At 40.9% G+C, this 12,823-nt stretch overlaps 2 protein-coding genes across 4 annotated transcripts; one reads left to right on the plus strand and one right to left on the minus strand.

Moving 5' to 3' along the window:
• Positions 1-180: 180 nt before the first annotated feature.
• trim35-28 (tripartite motif containing 35-28) lies at positions 181-4,385 on the minus strand. Its single transcript, XM_053432728.1, has 6 exons — positions 3,720-4,385; positions 3,360-3,455; positions 2,416-2,646; positions 2,281-2,303; positions 2,049-2,167; positions 181-1,636 (listed from the first exon to the last, which is right to left on the minus strand). The coding sequence occupies exons 1-6, from the start codon at positions 4,128-4,130 to the stop codon at positions 1,101-1,103; spliced, it is 1,416 nt and encodes a 471-aa protein (XP_053288703.1). The 5' UTR covers positions 4,131-4,385; the 3' UTR covers positions 181-1,100.
• A 4,736-nt stretch (positions 4,386-9,121) lies between these two features.
• cxcr3.1 (chemokine (C-X-C motif) receptor 3, tandem duplicate 1) lies at positions 9,122-12,418 on the plus strand. 3 transcript variants are annotated; one of them, XM_053431575.1, is made up of 5 exons: positions 9,151-9,233; positions 9,793-9,851; positions 9,944-10,009; positions 10,380-10,778; positions 11,206-12,418. In XM_053431575.1, exons 4-5 carry the CDS (start codon positions 10,389-10,391, stop codon positions 11,941-11,943), a joined length of 1,128 nt encoding a protein of 375 aa, XP_053287550.1. In that variant the 5' UTR covers positions 9,151-9,233; positions 9,793-9,851; positions 9,944-10,009; positions 10,380-10,388; the 3' UTR covers positions 11,944-12,418. The 3 variants fall into 3 exon arrangements, with proteins under 3 accessions (XP_053287549.1, XP_053287550.1, XP_053287551.1); XM_053431576.1 differs by lacking the exon at positions 9,793-9,851 and having other exon boundaries at positions 9,174-9,233; XM_053431574.1 differs by lacking the exons at positions 9,793-9,851; positions 9,944-10,009 and having other exon boundaries at positions 9,122-9,233.
• The last annotated feature ends 405 nt before the right edge of the window (positions 12,419-12,823 follow it).

Genomic DNA, 12,823 nt, shown 5'->3' on the forward strand with positions numbered 1-12,823 from the left:
TTTATCTTATCATGTTACAGGAACTGAGGAAACACCTGCACCAATCTCACGAATGAGAAATGAGGAAGCACCAATGACCAGTTAATTCCATGTGGTGAATACTGATGTGCACCAGGTGCTGCATTTCCTTAGCTTACATTTTCAACAATTCAGTGGTTCAAATTCACGAAACAAATTACATTTTATTTGAATCATATTTTATTGAACAAGTGTCAATATGGAGACAGATTTCTGCACATGCAGATTCAGAGCAGTCGAAGTAGTTTATCATCCTTCAGTACTGTCCAAGACGTGACTACTCCCTGGCCACGCTGTGGTGAGTGATAAAAAAGCGAATCAATATGATTATCGAAAAACCAACAAGCCCAAAGATTATCACAATATTCTAGGCTAATCAACAAAAGCATATAAAGGTAGGAGAGCGATGAGTAAAAGCACATATTCCAGAGCATAAAGACAAGAATTAAAATCAAATGTATGCATCTATAAATAACCACCACTATAATGTCCCCTCGAGTGTGTGCCTAATATGACAGTGCTTGATAATCAAAGACAAGCGTAGACAAGCATTCACAAATATTTGTTGATATTGAGAGCTGGTATCAGTATTGATCAGCAGCTTCCGCCATCACTTTTTAATTCGCTCAAGCTCTCTAGAGTAAAGTGTCAAAAGATGATTTAACGCTGCTTCCTTCAGCTAACGCACATTCCTTTTCTATAAATGGGCTTAATCCTCCCTTACTGACCCACATGATTTATCACATCTCAGTTTCTATGCACTGTCATGCAGCTGCAGCGCTTTAGAAAGTTTATATCAGAGACTGTCTTTACTCACTGCCTATGTTTTTTCCATATTATCTTTGAAGCTACATGCCTGACTTAGTTTTGAGATGTTTATTTAGACTTTAGTCCCTGATGCCAAAAAGTCAGCGTCATCTCTTTACCACAGTCTTTGCTTGTGAAGCTTTTAAATTATGTAGTTTTTTCTCTATCAATTAAATATTAGTGCACATTACACTTTCTAATAATTTTTCAATATCTTATTTTCCGTTCTACAGGTAAAAGTGAAACATTTCATCCCTCTGCCGTATCATAACCCATTATGAAGTGTGCACGGCAATTTTTCCTTGCACTAGAGTCATAGGCTCACTATGGAGCCCTGGGCCAAAAATAGGAAAAATCTTCTCTTTAAAATTGTGTGTAAAACTGATGAGATGCTGTTGAGTTTCCCCATCCCAAAATGACACATCCCCCTTATCTATGTTTAGCTTGATGCGAATCCTCTTTGGACGCTGCTGCAGCTGCAACTCTGTACGCTCAGGTGTGAGGGCACTGTACACCCCTTTGCTGAGGCTTATAGACCACACACCACGGCTCGTAGACAACGTGAACTTCTTTTTGCGGACCACCGATTCTTGGCACACTCCCACAATCCATTTAGGGCTGTCACCGACGACAACATCCCATCTGCGTTTCCCGGAGGTGTAACCTTCAGCTCCCAGGACAAAGATACAGGGGTCGAAGCGTTCCGGGTTTTCCGGGACAGTCAGCCGCTCTGAGCTTTCCTTCACGCTGGTCATGTCAGCGCTCACCGACAGCCATGGATTAGCTGTGTTGGGGTTCAGCACCACTGGATCTGCACACACAGGAAGACATGCAGTATTAGTCATATTGCCTCTTTGAGTCCAACTCAAGCAGCTTATTACACACCTTAAAACTCTTCTTTGTTCCTCAACATTACATATTCAAAAGATTTTCCTTAAAAATTTCACTCATGGCCTTAAAAGAGCTTAGATGTAGATACTCTTCCCGTCCTCATTTAGTGAATATGCTATAACCTTGCCCCTGGTCCCTGTCTCCCCCATCTGCACCCACCTCCACTTCCATGTAAAGAACCAACAACCCCAAGAAACCAATCACAGGATTGGTTTCTTGGCTTTTTGTATAATTTTTCATACTAACAACTGTTTACTGCAGTGTTGGAGCACAGTAACACATAATCAGAGGCAATGAGAATATCGCAGGTAAACCCAGAGAAATGTACTCACAGTGGTTGACATGGGTTTGCATAACCTTCCAGATTTTGAAGCTCAAATCCCCAACATGACTGCCCATGTTCAAAAGAGAGTCATCAGGGAGGCAAGGGTCTTCATGAGGCCAATGGGCTCTAGAGCAATATGTGAAGTTAACAAGAGACATTTGTACGTTGACAGAAAGCAGTGGAAACCTGGATAAAGCACAGTGTATATGATTTTAAACAATGTGTTTGCAGTTACTTACTTTTTCTTCAACTTCTTGAAATTCTAAAACACAAAAAAGAGAGTGACTGAGATAAGTAACACCATTTTAAATCTCTGTAAAAACACTACAAGATCACAGCCCAAACAAAAGTCCCATGACGATGGAGTCTTTTACCTGCAAGAGTTTAAGATCCTCGTTGCCCATTTCCGTCTTCAAAGTATCGATGAGCTTTTTCAGAGCGACGACTTCGTAGTTTGTCTTGTCAATCAGCTCCTTTATGGCAGCAATCTTCTGCTCCTCCTCAGTAGCGAGGGCTTGAAGACGCCGGGCTTCCTCCGTGCGAAGTGCTTCCTGGAGCCTCTCAAACTCTGCCTTGATGTGTTTCTCCGCCTGCCCAGCTTGAAACTGCATTAAGCCAGAGGAGAGGGTTTACATGAATAACTGTGCAGTTGATTTGTATTGTCTGAGTTATTGACAACTTGTTTTTTCAGGTGCAGAGTAGCTGTGGTGGAGTTTGCACAGCTTACCATATTAAGATTTTGCATTGATTTCCATTCATTGTGGACGGCCTAATGAAAACCTCATCCCTAACCTTAACCTTCACCAATTCATGCCAAACCGTAACCTAACTACGATCCACTTATCTCTCCAAACCTTAACCAGGCCCTCAGTAATGACATCTTGCATCAATAGGGCTTTGGTCCCCATGTGGTCTACTGGTCTAGGGTCAGTGTTAATACTGGAAAATAGCTAAAAGTAACAAAAATGACCACACACACACAAAAAGTGCCCTACAATTACCGAGCAATATTTAGGTAGTAGTAGTATTAGTTGTCGTATTCAGCCTTTCACTGTATTTTGTCAAATGTATATGTTCTTATTAATTCTTTGTACTAAGTATGATTAGTTTATTATTATACATTTATTTTGTAAAAACACATTGTATTCTATTACTGCATCTTGATGTTTTGTCTTTTAAGCATTTTACCGTTGCTACTTAACTTAATCTTATTAATGGGGATTTTCCTTTTCACACGATTGTTCTTGTACAATCTGTGTAACAATACAGACCTTGAATCTTAGGATGTCAAAACCATCAGACATAACAGAAACTTTACCTTGATGTGCTCCACTGTGTCGTTGAGAAGGAGATTCATCTTCCTGTGCGAATCCCTTTTCTTTTCAAAAATGTCCACTCTGTAACTGAGCTCCTTCTGTGGGAGTCGGAGAGCAGAGTGTGAATTAACCAAAGGGAAAGAGCAGCACGATTATTTCAGGCTTGTAACTGGTGTTGTGCCAAAAACACTTCACCAACCCCCAAAATATTACATTAGAACATGTGTTAGGGGAAACATCAGGGAATATGCATTATCTTCTAAGGAACTACTGAAGAGAAACAGGAGTAAAGAATATCATTTTAGTTTGCTGGCAAACTGCTGTGCCACAGCCCTGGCCTAAACCTGCAGGGGGCGCTGTACCTTACACAGCGGAGCTCCCTCTTTCAGAGACCACAGCCTGTGTGTGTTGTGCTGGGAGAAGCAGCCCACGCACACCGGCTCCTCGTCCTTCTCGCAGTACAGCTCCAGCGGCTTCAGGTGGATCCGGCAGATGTCCTCTCCGGGCCGCTGCTGGCTCCGCAGCCAGCCGGCCTCTCGCTGGAAGACGTCACAAGCGTCGCTGAGCACCCGGTTGGAGATGGCCTGTCCCTCCGTCAGCTTCTCACGGCACAGCGGACAACGGCGCTTCACCTGCATAGACGTTTGAAGACATTTCCGGCAGAAGCTGTGGCTGCAGGGCAGCAGGACCGGGTCCCGGAAGACGTCCTGGCACACGGGGCAGGTCAGCTCCTGCTTCATGGGTAAAGGCTCCTCGTCCTCGTCCATTTCCATTCTGCCCGTCCTCGACACTTTTTACTTTCGTTTTGGAGAACTGCCCGAAGTGACGACTGCTGACTCAGAACCACTCGGTGTGACACGTCGAGGCTTCGCTTGTTTGTTTATCTCACCAAAGAGGAATACAAAGACGTTTCGGGTCGAGTAGAACGCTCCCGAGCGACACGGGTGTCTTTGTAAACACTCCCTTCAACAGAGCCGAAGTTCGCTGCTCCTTTTTCCGGGTTTTGCAAACCTGTGCGGGGTCAAATAACAGCGCCCTCTAGTGGAAGTACAGGTCGCAGGAGAAATGATAATGGGAAGTTGAGCAGATGTTTTCCTGCATCTGTCAGAGACACACTCTTTTTTGTCATAATGAAATATATAGATACAGATAGTGGGATTTGTGAATATGGGCTATACAAATAAAATGTGATTGTTTGATTGAGTAAGAGAGATTATCAATCCAAAATATATAGACATTTTATTTTCCTCTAAATAACATTGTCTAACCTCCCATATAATACAATACTGTGGCACATACACACAGATCAGAAATTGATCTGATGATTCATAATAATAATAATAATAATAAACTTTATTTATATAGCACCTTTTAAGACACAGGAACAAGGTATCTTACAATAAAAAAAAGAGTAAAGACAAGACAAGTTATAAAACAAATAGTAAGATGCCAACTAGGAGGCTTAGGGTCTCTGGGTATATGAGACCGTGCCAGCTTATTTTCCTGCTGGTAGCTGATAACACTGCAATTGCTGTATCATTATGCTGCAGCATGAGAGACTGAAGGCAACTCTCTGACTTCAACAGCAAACTTTTGAGTTATTATATATTTTTTTGTTAAATTTCACTTTTATCTGCATTCTGCCTAATCGAAAGGTAGACATAGGCCGTCCTGACTAGTCTAGTCTTGGTTAACCTGGCTGAAGCTTTAGCCAGAGAAGAGGTATTCATGTGGTGTCTGACCTTTCTCGAGTGTTTGGACCCTGAACCACAGCACTCTCTGGTTGGTGGGTCAGCAGTGGTGAGGTGACCAGCTCACTGCCCCTCTCCTCCTGCCCTCCAGCTCATCTCCTTCCTTGTAAACCAGAGCAGACAGGAGGCGCTTTCTGCAGCTCCCTCAAACTTCACACCGCCTTTTGTCTGGAGGAGAAGAAAGATAGAAACCACATGGACATGGTGTGTGACATCCATTGCTACAGTGTCAGGATCTTTTCAAATCCCCTTTGACACATTTTCAAATGTTTGTGCCAAATATTAATTTAAACCACACAGTCACAGAGGTATTTTTATTCAAAGCACCCCTTTGTGAACTCGTATGTCCAACAGATGGAGCTACTGCACCCATCGTATGGGGTGCCGTTTGTAAAGCAGCTCACGTTGAAAATAACAGCAACATTTTGTCACATTTAGCTTCAAACCATGTTTAAAAAACTGGTGTGAATTTTTGAGACTCACTTTTTTGCACATTGACAACAATATTTGTCAACTTAGAGATATTTTCAATATTTAAATCCAAATGTTAAATGTTACACTTAAATTTTAAATCTAAATGTAAAATCTAAATCTAAATGTTAAATGTTAGATTTAAATCTAAATCTAAATGTGAAATCTAAATGTTTAATCTAAATCTAAATCTAAATGTTAAATCTAAATGTTTCTGGTGTTGCTAAATGTAAAGAATTTTTTAATAAACATTTATAACAGCTCTGCTGATTTCCATGTCCATTTCCATGAACTAAACACATGATGCTACATTAAGTCTTTCAAACTCAGTCGCCCCGACACAGACCGAAACTCTCACTTCCCCTCATTGTCCATGTGTTAAATAAATTATTTTTATTCCAGCTATTTTTCCCCCCAAACATTTTAACAGTGTATGAGGGACTCCAATATGTCAGATGCTAAAGTTAAATAACAAATGAATCTGTGTAATGTATTCCTGTTAAGTGGACACTTTTTGTGCATCACTCACATTCAGAGTGAAAGAAGCAGCCTTTCAGTTGCACATCTCTTCTACATGGGTCTTTACCTGTAAAAGGACTATTTTAGCTCATTGCTGTTTCTGCTTAACTGCACATGACATGATGCTAAAATGTAAAGGGAAGATATATTGTTTATAGCAGCTATGGCTGCAAATGTTACGCAGGAAATCCACAGAGGGGCTGCGGGTTCTGCCTCTTTTTTTTTTCTTTTTCTTCTGTCTTCTGTCTTCTTGAAGGTTAACAGACAATTGGGGGATTTCTTTTAACTCTTTAAGTCTTCTCAATAAATTAATGACGGTATTTTCCCAGAAAATATTATGTAAAAACAGAAAATGTTCCTAAATTCAAGAAAACAAAATAGAGAAAGACTGAATAAGTGTAACCAGGTTATTTAACCTTACAGCCGACCCAGCCTTACCAGACCCAGAGGGGGTCGTCCCACCCACCCTCACACTTTCGTTGTTTGCCACAAACTCTAGAGAACAATGTTAAAACTCAATTAACTTTTTTAATAGACTTTCCACACTGAGCCACCTAGGCCTTAGTATTTACTCCCTAGTATGCCAAAAGGTTGAGTGCACATGCGAAGCACTACATCTCCCACCATCTCTGACGAAGGGAGGCAATCGGGATTATCATGATCATGAGCAAGAGCAAAAAGCCAGAATTACACCCGGTGTTTGTGTCCCTCCGCCAACCAGGGCTCATTCATTTTTTCAACGCTCCTATGAGGTCAACGTGACCTTTGACATGTGACCGCTGACATATTTTTTCATAATATTAAGACTTTAGTTAGAGGCAGGCTTGAGATTTCATGTTCAAGAGGCCAAGGGATGCTTTGTGAGGCTGGTAATTGGTGATTTGAGCCCTCTTTTCCTTTTATTCATCCTAAAGTCTTCTGACAACCTAGACGTCCATGTGGCCTCTGATGTGCTCAGGTTTAGAAGTCAGTGGCCTCTTTGTGGTAATGCTTACCACTTCCAGTCAAAAAGAACAAACAGAAGTGCATAAGGAAGGAATAATCTCTGCGTGTGCTCAAACAACTGTGAAAGCATCATTATCTCAAGGTGTTAAGATATTTTATCATCATGAAAAATCCTCAGAAAAAATCATTTTGTGTTCTCCTGGATTAGTACTGATTGCAAATGTCTGCATAAAAATGATATGACAACTTAGCAACGTGACAACCAGACCCATACATCCTTTACAGGAATCAAAACTAGCTGGTGGAAACTTCGGTTCCTCTAGTAACATATTGCGATGGTTTCACAGTTGAACTTAAAAACATGGAAAAACTGATTGTGATGTAACACACTGTCTGAAAAACGTACAGACTTTAAATTTGTTTCGTTCTTTATTAAGATTCTTAGCTAGAAGATTCAAGACAGATGTGGCAGGTGGTTTTTCCTGTTTAGGGCTGTGCAGCATGTAAGGCTGAAAATCTCAGGAAAAACTCAAGAGCGCACATTTGCTTTAAATTCTTCAGCTGTTTGAATAGTAATGAAAATAATACTAATTAAATGAGACGCAAGGGATCGATATTTCCTATCATACTGCAAACTGAATGTCATGGCGTTTTAAGGTTCCAGTCTTGAGTCCAACACAAAACTCAGGTACGACCGCTGCTCTTATGGGTTAGTGTTATCTCATTTGTGTTTCAGCAAATGTTGCTCTCGGGTTCTGGGTTAAAAAGCCTCCAGCGTTAGGCATTTGTGCTGACATGTTGGCACTTCCACAACCTCCACACCGCAAATATTAGAGGCGTAAAGGTGTGAAAACAACAGGAAGGTAGATGCTGTCATCTCAGAACTGTGCTGTGCAGGTGTTGTGTTTGCATACTGCTCAGCTGTGCACATACACATTGAACAATACTGAGAAATAAAGGGTGATAAAATCTTGAGGTTGTGGAGAAGGAAACTGCATGTGATATTGCAGCTAAAATGATTTAGAGAGATTTACAACTGATGAATACATAAATACCACAGAGAGGAACAAAGTGAAACGGTCATTGACATGAAACAGAAGCTTTACATTCATGAATCAGTAAATCTGGGTTGTTCCTGCCATCAGATCATAAATCTGATGGAAACTCATTTCCCTTTTCAGTCGATCAGTTTTACCGTTTTACCGTTTGTATTGTTACAGGTGAAGTTACAGGATCATTGGTTGAATTCCTTCCTGTTATTTGTCTTTTGTTAAGCCTTCTGAACCTTTTATATTTGTCTATAGCATGATTGCTGTATGTTTATTTAGTGATTACTGAGCTGAGAGTCCTCACCTCCTTGAATTGAGGCAACAGTGCAACCCTGCTCTGCTCAACAGAACTCAGCTACATGCATTGACTTGAACTCACGTCTTTTTTCTCTTCAGTAGTTTATCGGAACTATTGTTACTCATCAGTTTCTTAGGAAATTGTGTGTGTGGCTTCACTCACACGTTCAACACTTGAAAAAAATGTATATATCCTTATGTTGATGCAACGTGGTCGTTTTTTTTATCCAAACCTAAAAAAAGCATTTATGATGAACGCAATTTATGAAGAGCCCATTTTATCTCTTTAGTATCTTTATAGCCAGTTCTCTTTTTTGCTGTGAATCAAAAATAAATTAAAGGTTTTATATATATTTATATATATATACAATATTCACTGCCATGATAGACGTTGCACTAGCATCTGCTTCTCGACCAAAAGGGATGCTTTGTCGGACACAACAAATCATTGTGGGTAGTTCAGAGAAAGTGACAGGAGTTTTTACATTGTTTTATTATACATTATAAATGATATATCATATTGGGATGCACATATTTTTACTACCTATTTATTTGATATCGTTCAATTTATTTAGTTATATATAAAGATATAGTGCAAAGTAAATTTTAAATATTAAGACATAGGTCTGAATTACAAAAACACAAATGGCTGCATTTTCCGCTTTATAGAAAGTAGTCATGTAGTTTGAGGCCGTGGGGGGGGGGGGGGGGGGGGGGGGGGGGGGGGCAGTGTGGGGGCGTGCTTCCTCTTTGTGGCCTTACAGATATCGTTGGTTCATATTGAGCTCAGAACAGCCTTGAGCACCTACTGGCAAATACAATGTCAGAAGAGGATATCGATTGGGTAATTCATTGCTTTATTTACTTCCTATTTATCATATAATCTCTTTAATATGTGTAACCAGGACGTAGATGAATGAAAGGAAGATTTAAATTAAATATACATCTATGATATTGTATATTCTCTTATATTATATTATATTATTTGAGGATTCCAATTCACGTTTCTCATCTGTTTTGCATTAATATGTGATCTTTACCTTATTCTCTAATTACCGATGAACATGAATTACATTTTCAGAGCAACACGTCTGTATTTTTTTCCGCTTGCTCTCACACTTGTAACTCACAGTGAGGGGCCACAGCGTGTGAACACTGTGATGTGGTTTGTAGATCGGCGGTGACATACTACATTTCTCTCCCATTCAAAGTTGCAGCACTTTGTGAAGGATGTGACAGAACCAAAGATGTTGCTGTCCAACAATTTACTCGTACAAAATTATACAGATGTTAATGATGTTGTGACTCATATTTTAGTTTCCTCCTAAATCCAGCTGCTAAATGTGGCTTTTTACACACTTCCTCTCAGACATGTGCATTATTTTCTCTTCCCCATCTACCAGCACAGAGCTTAGTTAAACAGGATGACTGCTCAGGGTCATAATATTTTCCCAATTACCAGGTAACAGAAGTTATTTTAATCATTATACTATCACTCCTTAAGAAACTCTGTATTCATGTAGATTATATTTGGTCACGCACTTCTCTTTTCAGAAAGTGATGAGGACTCATGCACCAGCAGACTTACTGTGATGCATTTCCTTGGTATTCTCCTGAAAGGTCATTAGCACACAAATATACAGGCTAATATTTAAGATTTACATATTTTATTTTCTAAAATGTGGATCACACAACCAATCACTTAAATTATATAATGCATTGTTTGCACTAATAAATCCATGGTTGAAATCTTACATAGAATTAAAGTACATACATAACAAATATGCTTGATAGTATTTAAGGAATACTGCTGTGAGACTCATCTTTAGCATATGTATCTGACTGATAGATAGATAGATAGATAGATAGATACATAGAAACATAGATACATAGACAGACAGAGAGACAGACAGACAACACCACCATGTGGTTGAAACAGGCTTAACAACTCTCAAGCTCCAACCAAACAAATATCTTCTTTTTCTCTCAGGATTTGCTGATGGAGGAAGGTGTCAATATACAACTGAACGGAGATAACTCTTGGCGCGATGACATTGATTTTTCATACAACGACTCCAACAGTAACTTCAGCTGTTGCGAGGGGGGCAACGTGTGCGACCTGAACGAGGGCAGGGACTTCGAGGCCGTGTTCATCCCAGTTCTGTACTCTGTGGCGTTCGTTGTGGGCATCCTGGGAAATGGAGTGCTGCTGGGAGTTCTGGTTCAGAGCAGGAGGACCTGGAGTGTGACCGACACCTTCATCCTCCACCTGGGTGTGGCTGACGTCCTGCTGCTGGTGACGCTGCCCCTCTGGGCCGTGGAAGCTGCTCAACCTGCTGGCTGGACGCTTGGAACTCCCCTCTGTAAGATCACTGGGGCTGTTTTCACGGTAAGAGGTTTGCAACTGGATGCACTGACAATACCTGTATTACAGAAAAGCTTTTAAAGGTTCAGTGTGTAAGATTTAGGTGAAATTTATCTATTGGCAGAAATTGAATATAAAATAATCTTAGTGATGTTTTCTCGAGTGTGTTTTATCGGAATTGTACAAAGTGTAGTTTTCTTTACCCTAGAATTGGCCCTTTAGATTTAAATAATTTATATTTACATCCTCTCTACGGAGGCCGCCATGTTTTTTTGCAGTTGCCCAAACTGAACACCTTTTTAAGATTTTATGATAACTGAAGGCTACCACAGGTTCTCTTCAATGTTTGGAAGGGGAGGGTGGGGTGAGGTTCAGCTGCAACATGCAACTTCACCACTAGATATCATTAAATTCTACACACATTGATCTTGGCTGATTTCCTTTCCCTCAGTTCAACTTCTACTGCGGGATCTTTCTGCTGGCCTGCATCAGTATGGACCGCTACCTGTCCATCGTTCACGCCACACAGATGTACTCCCGTAGAAAGCCCTGGGTGGTTCATGCCAGCTGCTTTGCTGTGTGGAACATCTCCTTGCTCCTCTCCATCCCTGACTGGATCTTTTTGGAGGCTGTGGAGGATGTCAGACGAGACAGAATAGAGTGCATTCCGAACTACTTCAAGTTTGACTCTGATTCAGTAGGCGACTGGCGACTGGCATCTCGCCTGCTCTACCACACGGTGGGCTTCCTGCTCCCTTCGGCGATCCTAATCTTCTGCTACTCCTGCATCCTGCTGCGGCTGCGTTCCGGCTCCCAGGGCATCCAAAAGCAGAAGGCCTTCAGGGTCATTGTGGCCGTGGTGGTGGTTTTCTTTATCTGCTGGACGCCCTACAACATCACGCTCATGGTGGACACACTTCATTCCGCCAACAGCAGCGATACCTGCGGGGTCAGGACGTCTCTGGAGAAAGCAAAGACCATCACCTCCTCCTTGGGTTACCTCCACTGCAGCCTCAATCCCATCCTGTACGCCTTTGTGGGCGTGAAGTTCCGGCGTCAGCTCGTGGACATCCTGAGGTCTCTGGGCTGCAAGATAAAGATCAGCTCCAAATTCCAGTCTGTCGTCAGCAGCAGGAGAAGCTCTATTTGGTCGGAGTCTGCGGACACCTCCAACTCCATCGCTATCTGAACGGGAGAGCCCCCCCCCCCCCCCCCCCCATCTACAGTCATTTGAATAAACCTGTGGAGTTTACAGACTCTCTTCAACGACACAGATGTGGGTGATAAAGCGTGTTCCTGTACGTTTCCCATGATGCATTACATGTATATAAGGCTGTGCTTCCTTTCAACTTTCTGTTGTTCATAGTGCCATGCTGCGACTCAAGATGCTTTTTATAACATTTCCTTTTCCTCATTACCACCCATCATTTGCTATTAATCAGCATATTATGTTAAACTGTGGAGCGTGTGAATGCTGTTTTTTACTTGGATTTTATATCATATTTTTCTAGTATATTTTACCATAATTTTTTACACAGAATATTCAAATACAGAATAAAGCTTTATTAATCATGATAATGTATGTTTCCAATATCAAAGTACAGTGCACAAAAGGACAATTCAATATATTTCAAATAATTCAAATAAAAACCCATCAAACAGAGGATGCAGTTGTGTGTGATTGTCTCTTTTGTTATAGTGTAGACCTGTGTAGATGAATCCAGATGGTGGCACTATAATACCAGGGCTTTTAATACTGTACATTCTGCCAAAACACACATATTATACATTAGATGTTTTATATGTTTCAGACAGATCATCCAAATTTGCTTTCGGCAGATAACCTACTTAAGTGTGGAGAAGGCTAAGTATAGTTTAATTTACAGAAATAAAACTAACCTGAATGTATAAACTGGGACTTTAGAATGACTCTTGCAAAAAGAAATGTAACAGTTTAGTTAAATGGTCTGAACGGGTCATTCCACAGCAATCTGAGTGAGCACACATGATACATTAGTGATGGGAACTTTCCTGTTAACAGAGACCTTTGCTCCCGATGTTTAAAAGCT

Source organism: Pleuronectes platessa, chromosome 10 (assembly GCF_947347685.1).
Source record: "Pleuronectes platessa chromosome 10, fPlePla1.1, whole genome shotgun sequence".
NCBI classification, from domain to species: Eukaryota; Metazoa; Chordata; class Actinopteri; order Pleuronectiformes; family Pleuronectidae; genus Pleuronectes; species Pleuronectes platessa.